The 17,026-nt window shown below is 42.8% G+C and overlaps 1 protein-coding gene across 2 annotated transcripts; it reads left to right on the top strand.

Annotated features, from left to right (window-relative positions):
- Positions 1-931: 931 nt before the first annotated feature.
- On the top strand, positions 932-13,865 carry LOC148893926 (calmodulin-alpha). Of its 2 annotated transcripts, none has more exons than XM_089004856.1 (6): positions 932-1,062; positions 6,232-6,262; positions 11,660-11,803; positions 11,880-11,986; positions 12,056-12,191; positions 12,284-13,865. In XM_089004856.1, exons 1-6 carry the CDS (start codon positions 1,060-1,062, stop codon positions 12,310-12,312), a joined length of 450 nt encoding a protein of 149 aa, XP_088860982.1. In that variant the 5' UTR covers positions 932-1,059; the 3' UTR covers positions 12,313-13,865. The 2 variants fall into 2 exon arrangements, with proteins under 2 accessions (XP_088860982.1, XP_088860984.1); XM_089004858.1 differs by lacking the exon at positions 932-1,062 and adding an exon at positions 2,785-2,864.
- The last annotated feature ends 3,161 nt before the right edge of the window (positions 13,866-17,026 follow it).

The following is a 17,026-nucleotide window of genomic DNA, read 5'->3' as shown; positions in this document are numbered from 1 at the left end:
GGAGCAGTCTTGTTCAACTGTTGGAGTGAAAAATGTACCAGTCGGCCGGGATAAAGAACTTAATTTGAGGTGAATTGGATGAAATATGACACACCAAAATGACTGCGTGTGTGTGTTTTCAGCGATATGCATATACAGTATTAGATATTAACGAGTCTTGTGCAGATCAACCCCACTGTGAAGGCAACAGCATACAGTACTTCCTGGGCATTACTTAATTTGAGTGGAGCAGAGGTTAATTAAAAGTGGCTTTAAATTGAAGATTTGTTTTCTTTGTATTTACTTTTTTTAGACAGGCTCAGTGAGCAAGAGAAATTTGAGAGACTGGGGTACCCGGAAAGAAATTACAGCAACCTAAATGATTGTAAAGATAGTCAAGTTACCCTATTGATCCCAATTCACTCAAGTTGGTTGAATTGTTTATGTATTATCATTTGTTTTATTTCATTATTTTTCTTCTCATATGGCACAATGAACATTTTTAGCCTAATTTTAATATTTAAGGGATTTATAGACGCAAACTGTATTTTCCGCACTATAAGGCTAATGGTGAGTATAGTTTTGCTTGTTTGAATGTTGCTGTGCCGATGGCCATTTTGTGTTTGGGAGCCTCTTACGGAGCATTTTCATCGTTATTAAGTTCATAGAGTTGCTTGTTCTGTAGCCACAAGGGGACATAAGCCAGTGTCTTATTGTGCCGGTCCCAAGCCCGGATAAATACAGAGGGTTGTGTCAGGAAGGGCATCTGACGTTGACCAAAACAAACATGCGAATCAAACCTCTGAAGATGGAGGACACGGATTCGTTGTGGGGACCCCCAAAGGGCAAAGCCGAAAGGAAAAGAAGAGACAGGCTCAGTTGTCTTGACTGGTTCACACTTTTTACCAGTTGGTGGCGATAATGCACATTGTTTTCAAATCGCCGGAAAAGTAAACTTAAACAGAATCAGTGCAGAGGAATTACGTCCGATTGTGGTGGAGTGATTCGACTCACCTTCCCGAGAAGACGCTCCATTTGCTTTCCGCTGACAGACAACCACGCACAAGCGCAACGCCACTAATGGTGAGTAGAAATGACAGTGGGATCTGCGTAAATGCCGGCAAAGCTAACATCAAACTCGTTCATTACGGGATAGCATTGCTGATAACGCAAGAAGTTGGATATTTTACAACATGACAATTAAAAAAATAACTTGTAGTGCTGAGGTGTCAAACGGTTTGTTAGACACCTGTCAACCTTGTCTGACAGCTGGCCTTATAAATGATTACAATTCCCGTATAAAAGTTGTGGTACGCCGTACATTATTTGAAATGATAAAAACAGGAGAAATGCAGACAGTTTACCGCACATGTTCACGTTATGCTTTTATCAATCCAACCGTACGCAGCGATAATAATAAACAATTGAGGATTACTTTTGTTGGTTTGCCGTGACAATAGCCGCGATCAGCGGCAGCATCGTCGATGGCTACTCGCAGTTGAGACGAACTGGATTTGAGCCAAAATTGTCCTTCTAAGATCGGTTCACAATTATTTTTTCCTGTATAAAAGTTGGAGTACAACGTAAATTATTTGATAAAAAAACGTATAAAATACCGGTAACGTATAAATGGACAGGTGTGGAACCCATTTTAGTCGCAAGCCACTTTGGATTAAAATCTTCCATCGTAGGGATGTTAAACTGAAAACAATTTTAATAATCACGTCGTCTTATTGTACAAAAAAAAAAAAAAAACAATAATTCACAAGTTTTGAAATCAGTCAAGTATTTGACCTTGACCTTGACACCTGCGTTCGAGTAGTGTGATCTTTTGTTGTATTGACGATTTGGTACATTTCAGTGGTTGCCAGTGAACAAATACACGCGTACACATGCGCGCGCACACGCGCGCACACACGCAGACACGCGTGTATATCTCCTCAAACTTGCCTTGATTCATGTGTTGTGTAAATATGAACATGCAAACCAATGTGTCATGATGACACTCCTCTTGTAGAATTGTGGCATTCAAGTGAAGTTGTGTTTGGAATATATTCAATTTTGGTACACTATTTGTGGCGCTGCCGGTTGTTGTTGACAGCGGTTATCCATCGCTAACTCCGGTTAGCTTAAAGAGTTTGATGTTTCTCTTTATTTGTAAGTAGGTTCGTTTTCAGATCTCCCAGGCAGGTGACGCGCAGAGCTTGATCGTGGCGTGGAGTTGAGCAAGTCGTGCCATGATGTCCGTCCGACGCCCGGCTTTAGCTCTGGGGAGCTCCTCGGTTGGCACTATACTGCTATGACTCCGTTAGAAATGCTGCATGGTTTGTCCGCTGGGAATTTGTGTAAACTTACACCTTCTTTATGCGTGTTACTGCAATTGGCTGCCACACGATTCGCCATCACGTTATTTATGTAGTTTTGCTTCTAATTTTGCGATCAACACGGTGTTTTCAGACGAAACAAAGTACCCAAAATGCATTGTGTGTCGCTTTCTCGGTCAGGCGCGTTCCCTCCGAATTCCCTTTAAGTGACTGACATTCCATCATTTAACACACCTAAAAATTCCCCCACAGACATCCTCCCCAAAACCGGTTTGGTTAAAACTGGAGCAGTGCACCAGGTCTGGCAAAGCCTACATAAAAACCAGTCGGACAAGTGCGGTAAAACTGATTCTGTCTGTGTGTGAGTGATGTACTGAATGTACTGAATGATGTATACTCCAGTGCGTCAGATATTTACATTTTCTTTGTTGGAATTCAAGGTGTCTCCCGCCTTGTGCCTGAAAACCGCTGGGATAGGTTCCAGCACCCCCGCGACCCAAAAGATGATAAACCGGTCCTGAAGATGAATGAATGAATGTTTTTAATTTCTAAAAGTCCATGGTCAGTGAAACATCTTATTTTCCACTAAGTACTTGAATATTCAAGGCGATGATAATTGAGGCTCTTAAGGCTGTTGCTTGACTTAAGTGTCCCCAAGCATATTTCTTGTAACGAGTAAACTTCATTGCATTCACAGTGCTTTTTGTCTGCTGCTATAATGACCAATTGTAATATCCTATTCTAGTCTTTAAAAAAGTTGTACACAGACACACACACACGCATATCACAAAGGTAAATCTTCGGCTTTTCCCCTCAGGGGTCGCCACAGCGAATCAATGTCCTCCATATCCCGGTTTTGTGCATCCTCTTCTCTCACACCAGCTACCTTTATGTCCTCTTTGACCACATCCATAAACCTCCTCTTCGGTCTTCCTCTCCGTCTCCTGCCTGGCAGTTCAAGACTCAGCATCCTTCTCCCGATATAGTCACTCTCTCCCCTCTGGACATATCCAAACCATCTCAGTCTGGCCTCTCTGACTTTCTCTCCAAAGCCTCTAATATGAGTTTTCCCTCTAATGTACTCATTCCTGATCCTATCCACCCTGGTCACTGCCAAAGAAAAGCTCAACATCTTCAGCTCTGCTACCTCCAGCTCTGCTTCCTGTCTTTTCTTCAGTGGCACTGTCTCCAGTCCAAACATCATGGCTGGTCTCACCACGGTTTTATACACTTTTCCTTTCATCCTAGCTGAAACCCTTCTATCACACATCACACCTGACATTTTTCTCCAGCCGCTCCAGCCTGCCTGGACACGTTTCTTCACCTCTTTTCCACACTCTCCATTGCTCTGGACAGTTGACCCCAAGTACTTAAAATCCTCCACCTTCTTTATCTCTTCTCCCTGTAGCATCACTCTTGCACCTGGATCCCTCTCATTCACACACATATATTCCGTCTTGCTGCGACTGATCTTCATTCCTCTCCTTTCCAGGGCATATCTCCACATCTCTAGTTTCTCCGCCACCTGTTCCCTGTTCTCGCTACAGATCACAATGTCATCTGAAAACATCATGGTCCAAGGAGATTCTTGTCTAATATCGTCTGTCAGCCATAGCAAACAAGAAGGGGCTCAGAGCTGACCCCTGGTGGAGTCCCACCTCCACCTTGAATTCCTCAGTCATACCGACAGCACACCTCACAACTGTCTTACAGTCATGATACATGTCTTGTACCGCTCTAACATACTTTTCCGTCACTCCAGACTTCCTCATGCAATACCACAGCTCTTCTCTGAGCACCCTGTCATACGCTTTCTCCAGATCTAGAAAGACACAATGCGATTCCTTCTGACCTCTGTACTTCTCTATCAGCATTCTTAAAGCAAACATTGCATCTGTCGTACTCTTTTTTTGGCATGAAGCCATACTGCTGCTCACAAATGTTCACTTCTGCTCTTAGTCTAGCTTCAACTACTCTTTTCCATCGTTTCATTGCATGGCTCATCAACTTTATTCCTCTGTAATTAGTACAACTCTGCACATATTCCTTGTTCTTAAAAATGGGCACAAGTACACTTTGTCTCCATTCTTATTCTCATTGTTCCAAGCAAACCTGTACTCGTCTGAAAAAGTTGTCAATCACTTTTACACACTCCTCTTTCGGGAGGGTGACCCAAAAAGATGCGTCCTACTGAGTCCCTCACTGCAGCAATGTTTCCTCCCGAAAGAGGAGTGTGTAAAAGTGATTGACAACTTTTTCAGACGAGTACAAATTTGCTTGCAACAAAATGGTGGACATTTGGAACACATCTTGGAAAGACATGCATTGATTAAAAACTGAAAAAAATAGCTGAAACTCTAGTTTATGGAAACTCTTCCATAAACTGAATGAATAATGTTCGGTTGTAATTTGAAATAAATAGCTTTTTAATCAAAGCCACAATTGAAATTTTCATGGGTACGCATCTTTTTGGGTCACCCTGTATTTCATGTGAAAAAAAATCTCCCGCCATAACCACAGAGAAAAACAATGCAAGTTCATTATCGACCTTCTGTCATTTAGTTCCAAGAACATTTAATTTATCTGCCTGTTACTATATGTGGTTGTCATGCAAAAATTGAGCCACATTTTAATCTGAATCTGAATTAGAATCATCTTTATTGGCCAAGTATGTCGAACACACAAGTCATTTGTCTCTGATAAAACACACTGCACTAGCTAACTATCTATTTGCTATTATATATCTATTATATATCTGTCTAGCTGGCTATATATTAGCTATCTAGCTAGCTATTAGCTATCTATCTGGCTAGCTATCTAGCTGGCTAGCTATTAGCTATGTATTAGCTAGATTTCTATGTATTTGACTTACTTCCGGGTTGAGTGAACGCTGGCGCGTGTGGCTGCTGCTGCTCAACCTAGCTATCTGGCTATCTATCTAGCTAGCTAGCTATTTGCTATATAGCTAGATACCTAGCTAGTTAGCTATTTGTTATCTATTATCTGTCTAGCTGGCTATATATTAGCTATATAACTAGCTATTAACTATCTATTTGGCTATCTTGGAAAGGTGCTTAGAAATGAAATGTATAATTATTATTTTAGCTATATAGCTGTCTAGCTATTAGCTATATATTAGCTAGCTTTCTATGTATTTGAGTTACTTCCGGGTTGAGTGAACGCTGGCGCGTGTGGCTGCCGCTGCTCACCCACTGAAAAACTTATCCTGTGACTGTAAAGTGACCTTGAGAGTTTTGAAAGGCGCTTAGAAAAGAAATTTATTATTATTATTATTATTATCATAAAAAAGACATGACAAATAAGTATGGAGGAAACGAATAAAGGCTAATCTAATGTAATTCTTGCATGTAAGTCGTACCTCTCAGGAACAACTGTGAGACAATGTGCAAAGTATCAAGCAGACAGTGGTTCAAGTGAGTACAGAGCTGGAGCTGCAATGATTATAACAAGATGCTATTCCACAGTGTTGTGTAAAATTGCTAACAGCCACTACAGTTATAGTTGGCTTGCTGTTTAGAGAGTCTCTGCTGAGGGGGAAGAAGCTGTTTAAATGTCCGCGGGGCGGTGGTCTGGTTAGCCACAAGTTGTTTGGCTCCGTCAATATGCACGGCGGACAAAAATGTTCGCCACGAAACGCAATTGCGGGCCTCTGCGTGCCGACGATACCCTGCGACGTATCACCGCATGTTCCACCAAAAGCCTGTCTGCACTTGTGGCTCGTTCTTGGCCTGCTCTGAATATTGGCTGGAGACCATTTTGAGGGTCTACACAATTTCTCATACATAATCAGTTGCGATCTGAAACCAATATCATATCTAGATCTTGAAAGTAGTTGGCTTCAAGAGAATGTTTTTGGGTGAAGTATAATATTGGATTCATATCTCGAATGTTGCTCTTTTTTTTGTAGGCTGACCAACTAACGGAAGAGCAGATCGCAGGTAATAAAGCACTCCTTTCATTCACTCGTATGCACAAAGTTTATCAAAAGAACAACCGTATTTTCCACACTGTGAGGCGCTTTAGAGCAGCGGTGCTCACACTTTTTCAGCATACGAGCTACTTATAAAAACTACCAAGTCAAAATGATCTACCCACGACAAAAATGCAAAACATAATTATTTTCAAATGTTTTAAGGATTCTTTGTATGTACAATGTATGTTGATGTACCTTGCATAACTGAATCAGCCAATATTGCACAACACACATAATAACTACATATACATAACATAATAAATAACAATTAACATTTTTTGTAGTTGCCTGAGTTTACTTTGATGACTTGCACTGAATTGAATCAGCCAGGGATGCATAGTCCGGACAGTAGCTGCTGACAGCCAGCCTCAAGCACATTTCCAAATGTTCATCCTTCATGGTGGAATGGTATTTGGATTTCATGATCTTCATGTAGGAAAAGGCTGACTCACATAAATAAGTGGAGCCGAATAATGCAGTCAAGGAGGTAGCACATTTCCTCATGTTGGGATACTTTTCCTGTGTGAGTAAGTTACAGAACTGTCCATGAGCCCTGAACTTCAGCAGTGAGAACACTCACAATCTCCGATGTCTTTCCACATTTGCTGGGTTAAATACTCAGCCATGGCTTCCATAGAAATAGATAGGTTTAGAAGTGCCCAAAGGAGCCAATAGCATTGCGCCCCGCGGTCACCAGGTTGTAGCCTCTGACACAGTTCCGTACCATATGAATAATTTTTGCTCGTTTTTCGTCGATTTTCTTCCGGTATTCGACGAAATTCTAATACTTAGTGGCTAAATATGTTTTAGAAGACAACTACTTCACTCTCACGTTGTCTTTCGGCGCTATGTGAAGTCGGACAAGTCCAAAAACCTCAACTTTCAAGATCAGATATGCTTTGGATTATAATTTTTTTATAATCCAAAACATACAATTGCAATTAAATACACCACTATTGATGTATATTTATTCAGAGTCTAAAAATATTATGAATAATAGAAATGACAGCTCTTTAAGATTGAAAATTCAAATAGTATAATTATCTTTTGAGTGTGATTGTAACCAATCTTCATACGTGAAAAAAATAACATTCATAAAGTATGATCATACTTAATTGGTGATCGGAATTGGACTAAATCAGAAATTGTAGAGGATTAGGTAACATTGTGTATAGTCCAACACTTTTATATTAATAATTATTTTTCAGTAATAATGCCAAATTTAAATTGTCCTCATCACTCTCATCATTTAAAATTTCCTTTTTTGGGGGCGTTGTAAAACTAATTTTTCAGTTAATATACAACCACAGAAATTTGAACAAGATATTCCACTACTTTTACAGCAACATTGAGTGTGCAATTGTCACAGCCAGTAAAACAATGAAAGCTGATTAATTAGTCAACCATATGATGACTTGAATGAGATGAAATTTTTTGAAACTTCTAACCTCATTGACCTGCAAAAATTACACTGCGATTCAGTTTTGATCGAAGAAAACTCTTCATCAAGTCATCATTCTGTAGGCGAGTGATATGGTGTAAACGGACATCTGACATTGTCATTGACATTGTCACTAAGGAAGATATTAGTGATGGTTCTGATGAGGTCTATGGTATGGTTCTCAATACCATCTCGGGTTATGATCTCGTGTTCCAAATCGAAAAGGGCTAGATGGCCAACTGCAGCAACAACACGAGTGACAATCTTGAAGAACATGGCACATATAATTCTTTAATGAAGAACAGCTAGAACGTACTTATACACGGTCGAAGATCGAAAACAGGACGAAAATTAGTCACTAAAACATCGCAAAACGAATTATTATTTTTTTTGTTTTTATAGAAATTTCATTTTCACTCACTTGAAGAACGAAATTCCTTTGTTTTTCAGCTTGTAGTTGAAGCATCCGTAAGCGAAACATTGCGGCCCCCAACTGTTGTTCCTTTTTACAGCATCCATACGTTAAATAGACCTAAATACGCTCAAAACTATCCTATTTCTATGCCAAACCAAGCGTTACTATGGACGCTACAACTCGTGACGTCACTTCCGGGTTTGCAATCAACCTCGTCTCTACGCCACTTCTACTACCTATCTATTTCTATGATGGCTTCACAGCGCCGTGTAACTGTATGTCTTGACAGCTGCAGAGCTTTGATTGAAGATAATATCTCTGCCTTATTTTTAAAGTCTCTGAACAAGGAGTCAGCTGCTTCAACGAATGCCTATTTTACCATCTCTCCGTCTTGGAAGGACTTATTGTTTTTAACGATGGCGTGACTCACCCGGAACGATGCTTCGGTGGCGGCTTTTGCTTTTGAAGTATGTTGAGTGAAAAATGACTGCTGTCACTGAGATTTTAGTTCATCCATCGTTCTCTTTCTCAGCTGGCTTTTCGGCGGGAAGTCAATGTCATATTTTCCATGAACAGTCCGAAAATGCCGCTCCACATTTTCCCATTCCGTATGAAAGTAATGTTTTGCCCCCTTACTTGGTCCTGCTTTCTCACTCATTTTGATCACCATATGTTTTAGCAAGGGCTTAAAATCTGAGGTAATTCGCTGACTAGCTTGTAAATTTTGCTGCGTTTAGCGCCGTTGTTTACGCATGCACGGCGACCTAAAGGTAAAAATTCACTAGTCATCTGAATGGTTGCCCTGTATGTCAATCAAGTGACGGGACGTTTGATAGGCTGACAAATGTTTTTTTACTGTCACGCTGCGATCGACCAGTACTACCTCCGCGATCGACCAGTAGATCGCGATCGACCAGTAGATCGCGATCGACGTAATGAGCACCCCTGCTTTATAGTATAAGGCTCACCTTCAGTAACTGACCTATTTTTTTTTAATATAAGGGACACCTGCATTGTAAGGCGCATTGAATAGAAGCTACCAGTGGCAGTACATGCATGTCACTCCTAGGCCTTCAGTAGTGCTACGTCTGAAATCAATCCACAGCTGCCACTGTAAAAAGTGGGTTGTGATTTACGACATGTCCTGTACTGTACTAGATGGTACAGTTAGCCAGGAAATAACTTTTTTTTTTTTAAGTTTTTACCATCAACGATTCATGATATGGGGTCAGAAGTCGCTCTTTCACACCACAGAAAAGACGATTGGCGAAGTATGGCGAAACATCAATAATAACCTCAGTGATTATAACGACCAGCACCTGCGAGGCTGCCGGCGGGGCTGACGTCGCTACCCTTTGGTCGCCAATCTGATCGGGACGACCAGCACCTGTGCAGGTGCAGGCGGGGCCGACAGCGTACCCCGTTGGTCGCCAACCAGATCATGACAGTCCCCCCCCCCTTCAAGAGGCTGCTTCCAGAAGTCCCAACAGTCTCCCAAAAGGTCCACTCGCCAGGGAACGGTCGGTGGAGAGGGCAACCGCTGCCTCTCCAGCACACGACGGGCGGCGGCCCGATGGGAACGGGACTCGGCCTGGGGTGGACGAAGATGCGGCACGGATCATCGTGGGCATGAGTGCGATCCCTCTCGCACGTTCACGCGACGGCGCATGGCTCAATGTGGACGTCGCACTTCCAGGCGCAGAATGGCACGCCGTCCGGCCGAGACCTGGTCCCATACGGACGTGGGCGTGAACTGCCCGGCACCGGGGGAACGAGACCAGTCCAGAGCCGCTCCGGGATCCAGCAGTGAGTGGGGTCTCGGACTGACGTTGACGCGGACGTTGCACGGCTCGTCATGGATGAGACTCAGTTCGTCATGCACGACGACAGCGTAGCTGGACATGGGCGTGCACTGCCAGACACCCAGTGTCACCCTGGACGGCCACCTGGAAGGAGGTCTCGGCCGGACGTTTACGTGGACGTTACGGCTCGTTGAAGACGCGGCACGGATCGTCGTGGGCGTGAGTGCGATCCCTCTCGCACGGTCGCGCGATCCATGCCGCGTGTTCGTCCACTCCAGGCCGAGTCCCGTTCCCATCAGGCCGCCGCCCGTCGTATGCTGAAGAGGCAGCGGTTTCCCTCTCCACCGATCGTTCCCTGGCGAGTGGACCTTTTGGGAGACTGTTGGGACTTCTGGAAGCAGCCCCTTGAAGGGTGGGTACTGTCATGATCTAGTTGGCTGTCGGCCCCGCCTGCACCTGCACAGGTGCTGGTCGTCCCGCTCAGATTGGCGACCAACGGGTAGCGACGTCAGCCCTGCCTGCAGCCTCGCAGGTGCTGGTCGTTTCAATCACTGACACTTAAAAGGACACCCGGCACGGCCATCCGGTGTCGGTTCATTGTTTGCTGCTTGTTTGCTGCATGCATTGTGTATGTTTGTTTAACCTTGGCGGACTTTTACTTTTGGTTTTCTTTTGATACTTTGTATTTTTTCTGTTCAGATGATTTTGATGTTTTACATTTTGTTCCTGCTGACTTTATTTTAATACAATTTGTCAAACAACCTCCTGCTCCCTCCTGCCTGCTTTTTGGGATCCGCACCCGCCATCACCACCTCGCAAACCGTGACAGATGATATGCGAGTGAAGTTGCCGTGCTTTGTCGGTGATAATACCCTCACTAACTGCTTTTCGTTAATACAAAGTTTTTCAACCTCTTCTATTGCCTGAGACCGTTGCTTAGACACCACAGAAACACCCTTAGCCACACGTAGCAATGGTCGACTTCGCATACTGGTACTGTAATGCTAAGTCACACGAACGCACACCTCGTTCGTGTTTTTCGCTGATCTCCTTCTTCTGCTCCACCGTAATTTTCTTTTGTGTCCTCTTCGGCTTAATACTAGCCTGTGGTGGGGTCTTTTTCAGTCCCAATAAAGCAAATGTATCCACTCAAAGAAAAGTCGTCCGGCAAGCACGGTGGCGCTGTTCTGCCGTGTGATTTGGTGTTCTTCCGCCGAAAACTAGTCCGCCAGCCATTGTGGCGCTCCGTGTGTTTCCCGAAAACTTCGTATGCCAAGATTACATTCTCGCGAATTTAATGTTCGTAAGGCGAAAGGTTTTTTAGCTAAAGCGTTGGTAAGCCGAGGTATCACTGTACCAATACAATGTGCTAGCTCTGGCCAGTATGATCTTGTCACTAGCGGCTTGTGATTTGAGCTGTCCGGTGAAGTCGGATTTTGTCCATTTTTGTCCATTTTTGTGGCGGCCCCGAACCAAACGGTGATGGAAGAACACAATCACTGACTTAAACTGCTTATGTCTTATAAGTTGTCTAAAAATGAAGTACAGTGGTACCTCGGTTCTCGACCATAATTCGTTCCAGGACCCTGTTCGAAAAGCGTTTTTTTTTTTTTTTTTTTTTTTTTTTAACACCGAAACCACCTCTTTGCTCCTGTCACTTGCGAGTTGACAGCGAGTTCGATGCCTTACTTACCTTGCGCACAGAGTTCAAGGAGGCCTTCTCGCTGTTCGACAAGGACGGAGATGGCACCATCACCACAAAAGAGCTTGGCACCGTCATGAGGTCGCTGGGTCAGAACCCCACAGAAGCCGAACTCCAGGATATGATCAACGAAGTGGATGCGGATGGTACACCGCCACCCACGTTGCCACTTACCGTCTTCTTTTTACCCGCATCATCCATGATTTGTCTGTGACCACGTAGGCAACGGGACGATTGACTTTCCCGAGTTCTTGACAATGATGGCCAGGAAGATGAAGGACACCGACAGCGAGGAGGAGATTAAGGAGGCGTTCAGGGTCTTTGATAAGGCGAGTCCGTCTTTGCGCTCCTCCATCATCTTTCGCCGCTCACTTGTACTCGGGCGTGCGCCTCGACAGGACGGCAACGGTTTCATCAGTGCGGCGGAACTGCGTCACGTGATGACTAATCTGGGCGAGAAGCTGACAGATGAGGAAGTGGACGAGATGATCAGAGAAGCCGACTTGGACAGAGACGGACAGGTCAACTATGAAGGTACGCTCTGCGTATTGCTAGTTAGTCTAATTTGCCATTCGGCACAGGTCACATTTTTGATCTTGTCTTTTGTTATGTTTGTGCGTTTCCAGAGTTTGTTGTGATGATGACTTCCAAATGAAGCGGATGCACAGGGACAAATCATCAGTCAAATGTTTCACTTACCTCCTCTACATTTTCTCGTACAGTTCTGTTCAGTCAACTTGAAAATGAATGTCTGCATTTGACAGATCTGTCCATATTTTACCGTCTCTAAATTTGAAAGCGGTGCATGAATCGGCTTATGCTGACATCAGCCACATGCTATCGCTTTGCCTTTCTTCGGACATCCTGTTGGCTTTCTTGGGGCTTGTTACAGGAGGAGTCGGGACAACATGCACTTAAAGGACAACCAACACCATTTTTTTGTTTCCTAACTGATGTCAGAAAAATGTTTTATAGCATCTAAAATACCCAAAACACGCAGGCTGATACTTTTTGTCAAATGCAAAACACCAATAAAAATGAGTTAAAGTGTCCCAAAACTACTTCAAAATGACCTCAGAAAGTTTCAGTTTCAGAAGGTCCCACCCCCTTGTTCGTGACGTCACGCCAGGACGTCTTGTCTTGGTCTAGAACAGGGGTGGGCAAACTTTTTGACTCGCGGGCCGCAATGGGTTCTAAAATTTGACAGAGGGGCTGGGCCAGGAGCATTTGGAGGCAGTGTATGGGCCGGAAATACTAAACCTAAAGCATTAAGGACAACAGACGCCTCCGGATGTCATTATGTCCATAATTTGTAAAATCACTGAGTGTATTTTACAAAGATTCCACAGCATATAGCTATAGTTTACGTTTTAAGACTTGCGCTGAATATTCATGAAGTCTTGTTTTCGAGTTGATGACGATCCACTGTGAGACTAATAAAGGCATATCCAATCCAATCCAATCCCCATGTGACGTCACGTTAGGACCGCCCCTGACCGAGAAAGCAACACACAATGTATTTTGTGATACTTTGTTTGGTCTGAAAACTTCGTGTTGATCCGTGTTGATGGTGAAATTAGAAGGAAAACACATAAATAACGCGATGGTGAATCATTGTGTGTTGCAAGACAACTATTTGATATTCGCTGACACAAATTCCCAGCTGACAAATCAGCCCATTTCCAATGGAGCTTGGGCGCCATCTTCTGCATTTTCTGGGTGCTACATTGCTGTCATTGACGGCTCGAATTGATATGGGAGGACTCCTTTAATCAATTGCAAACATGTATGCTTTCCTCTTCAGAACTATTTGAATCATATTCATAACTGGATGAGTAACAAGAAAGCATCTTCTCCGAATCTGAAGCCATTGTTTTGATTCTCGAGCAAGGCAAGACGTCTTGGCGTGACGTCACGAACAAGGGGGCGGGACCTTCTGAAACTGGCCATTTCCGGATTCATTTTGAAGTCATTTTTATTGGTGTCTTTCATTTGACTAAAAATATCAGCCTGCCTGTTTTGGCTATTTTAGATGCTATGAAACGTTTTTCTGATGTCAGTGGGAAACAAAAAAAAAATGGTGCCGGTCGTCCTTTAAATAGTGTGTACAAACCTCATAGCACAGCAAGTACACTACAACCCAATTTATTAACTTTTCAAATGTGAAAAATATCCCTGATCAGTTAATAAATGTGTCTCAATATGCAAGCTATGGCGTTTACATACTATTTCGCAGATACCGGTAGGAGGAAATGGAAATAGATTAAAATAACATACGCACTGTGATTTATCAAGATTGCGTCTGTTTTTAATACGTTTCAATCGAAGGTGCAAAGTTAAAGAAATCAACATTTATTGAAAAATGGAATCACTTTCAACATTCAAAATATATTATTCCACAACAAAATATTCAAGATCAATAATACCTACTTGTGTTAAATTCCGCAAAATGGAATGGATGGATTGTCTTGACCGCGCGCTCTATAACTCCATGGACGCCCTCGACTTCACGCGCAAACAGTACACGTGTACCGTCGCCGAGCACACAAACATAGGCTACCTGCAGTTGAAATTTGCATACTCGGCATGGCAGCCAATCAGAAGCCTGCTTCTTTCTGTTCGAATTAATTTCTTGTTCGTCTTTCCTGGTTCGGTTTTGTCAGAAGTTCAGTGATAAAAATATCAGTAATGACGATAGATGGTGAACAAAAAACTACTTTATTCCAATGAGACAGAAAAAGCACTTCTCGTCTAAGTAAGGGTGAAGACATGAGCACACAGACAAAGATAGGAAACCAAGAGACAAAGAGAATGAACTCCCGCTACCAAAGACTTTTGAACATACACAGTGGCGATCTGTTGTCCAATCAGTTGCGGACAAGTCGATCTTCCCGTCCAATCGGTTACGAACAACTCTGTGTTTGGAGGGTCTTAGACTGTATTTGCTGTTGCGACAACTATTGAACTAATAAACTTGATAATTTTATTTAACTAAATTAGACGTGCAATAATCATAATGTGTACTAAGATAAACATGAAATAACATATGTTTACTAATCTAAACATGAAATAACGTAATATGTTTACTAATGTGCATAAACACTCTATCATTCCCTCCTGTTGTACATTTAAACATCAGTTCATACATTTCCAAAAGTTTTCATGCATGCACGTCATACTAATTGCACAGGGAACCATACTAATCTATCCAACGTCTAATATTATTTAACTAACCATGGAGAAGGCGAAAAACCTCTATCACAATTTTGCTGCTGTGATATATAACCTCTCCATTTTTTGAGGGTTTTTAAATTTTAATGAGGAAAACTCCTCGGCTCTCCGTTTCTCTTTTTGCTTTTGTTCGTTGGAGCAACCACACTCTGGCCATGGTGTACTATTCCTAGCTACAACACAGGGTCCCCTTCACGCATTTGTTGATACAAAACCTTTGCGTAATTCACCTGAGAATTAGTTATCATATTCATTAGCATTGCTCTTAAGCATGGAATAATACAACCAATGACTAAGAAAATAAGTACAATCACAATTGCGAATGGGATAAACATTCTGAGCAAAGTCTTATACCAAGAGCCCCCAAAGAGCCCGTCAAAGATCCACGGTTGATCAGGCCGGTGATCTTTGGCCATGGCATCTCTGAGATCCCTGACAACAGACAAAGCATCAGTCATGTTTATGGAATTCGCTTCTTCGGGTATGTACGTACAACAAGTGTCACCCACCATAGCACAGACGCCCCCTTGTGGGGCTGTCAAAAGGTCCAAAACCATTCTATTTTGCAGCACCATTTTTCTAATTGCTGCAATTTCAGTGTTTTGCATTTCATCTACTTCCAAACTGGCGTTTACAAACACTTGAAACCTGTAGTCAATTGTTTCAATTCGTAGCATGTTTTTAGCCACTCCAATTTGTGGAAAAAGAGCTAACATTACCTTACTTCCCGTGCTACGGTGTTTGAATTGTTCTGGAACATCAGTTCCCCAGATCGAATCATGGGGCTTAAACGACACCCTTCTTTTCACATGATGGTGCGCTGGACGACTGGTAACGATGAAAGTATTGTCAGTTACAGTAACAGGTGCGCACATACCGTAGGCTCTCGGAGGAATAAAAGAATATACTTTCCAACCACATAACCACCAAAGATGTGAAGATACAGGTAAAATGGTGACATTGGTGTTTAACGGTAGCACATATAAACATCTATTCTCATCTATAAAACCTAAATTTTGACCTGTACCATACATTGCAATGCATACTGGTAATCTCAATCCGCTCTCGGTCATAACCTGATTTTCAGTTTCCAAAATGGTGTCTAAACTTGGAACAATCTCTCCTCTCGAAGCATTGCGAAGAACTGGAAAATGTTGATCAGGTTTATGCGAAGATATTAACATATACGCAGCTCGAGCCATTTTATCTCCAAATACCTTTGAATGTACTCTTTGTTGCGTTACAGAATGTGGCATAAAAGAACAAACGAAGCAATTACTTTTCCTATTTTGTTTAGCAATTAATGTAGCATAACGATACTACGTGTTTGATAACAATGGATTCCTATCATATTTTTCTCCTGCAAATGGTTGATATAATGCGTCCATGACACCAGAATTTTGGGCTTTTTTGGCAGGTATTTCAACATAGGCTGTCAGTCTGATGTGCGGTTTATTTTTGAACGGCGATGTCACGACTGGTGTTGTCAAAGATGACAAGATGCATAAAGTTACGGGAAAACCAGTGTGATGTTCACGAGAATCAGGACAGAGTCTCAAGTCCAGGCATCCTGCAACATCATGAGTTATAATAGCAAGTTGGATATCAGTCATTGTACCAGTTCCAGTTCCTGTTCCTAACCAGTCCCTCTTGACGACGATTCGTTTTGCTTCTTGGGGACAGCTATTTCGAACCCATTCTGTGTTAGGCTTAGAACGGACCACAACGGAATCCCAACCAGTGGTCCAAGCCTTCCCTGACTTGATACGAGCGTACCAAAACTCTTGGGGATAATTGCTACCATCTTGTCGTTCTTCATTCACGAGGATGCTAAGGGGAAATGACACAATTCCTGCAGCTTCGAGTGGAAAGCAGGCTACAGGATGTGTCAAGCTTGGGCACTTTTCTGCCATCGTTGGATGTAAGGGTGGAGTTTGGCAGGCTGATGGAATGGGAGGCTTTACGTGCGTCATCTGGATTGCCTCCACTAATTCATACAGCAAGATGATGTGGACCAAACCCATGGCTATTGAGTAGTTTGGCTCCGTCTCTCTTCCACCTGCTCGGGATCTGGTTGGTGAACGATTTTGCAGTGCTTGGTCTCTGGGCCGAAGCAGTCTCTGCTCCTGTGGAGACAA

The sequence above is a fragment of the Hippocampus bargibanti genome, linkage group LG09 (assembly GCF_051943395.1).
Source record: "Hippocampus bargibanti isolate YZ-2025 linkage group LG09, ASM5194339v1, whole genome shotgun sequence".
NCBI lineage: Eukaryota > Metazoa > Chordata > Actinopteri > Syngnathiformes > Syngnathidae > Hippocampus > Hippocampus bargibanti.
The sequence above is the reverse complement of the archived record's forward strand: the minus strand, read 5'-3'. Positions and strand labels throughout refer to the sequence as shown.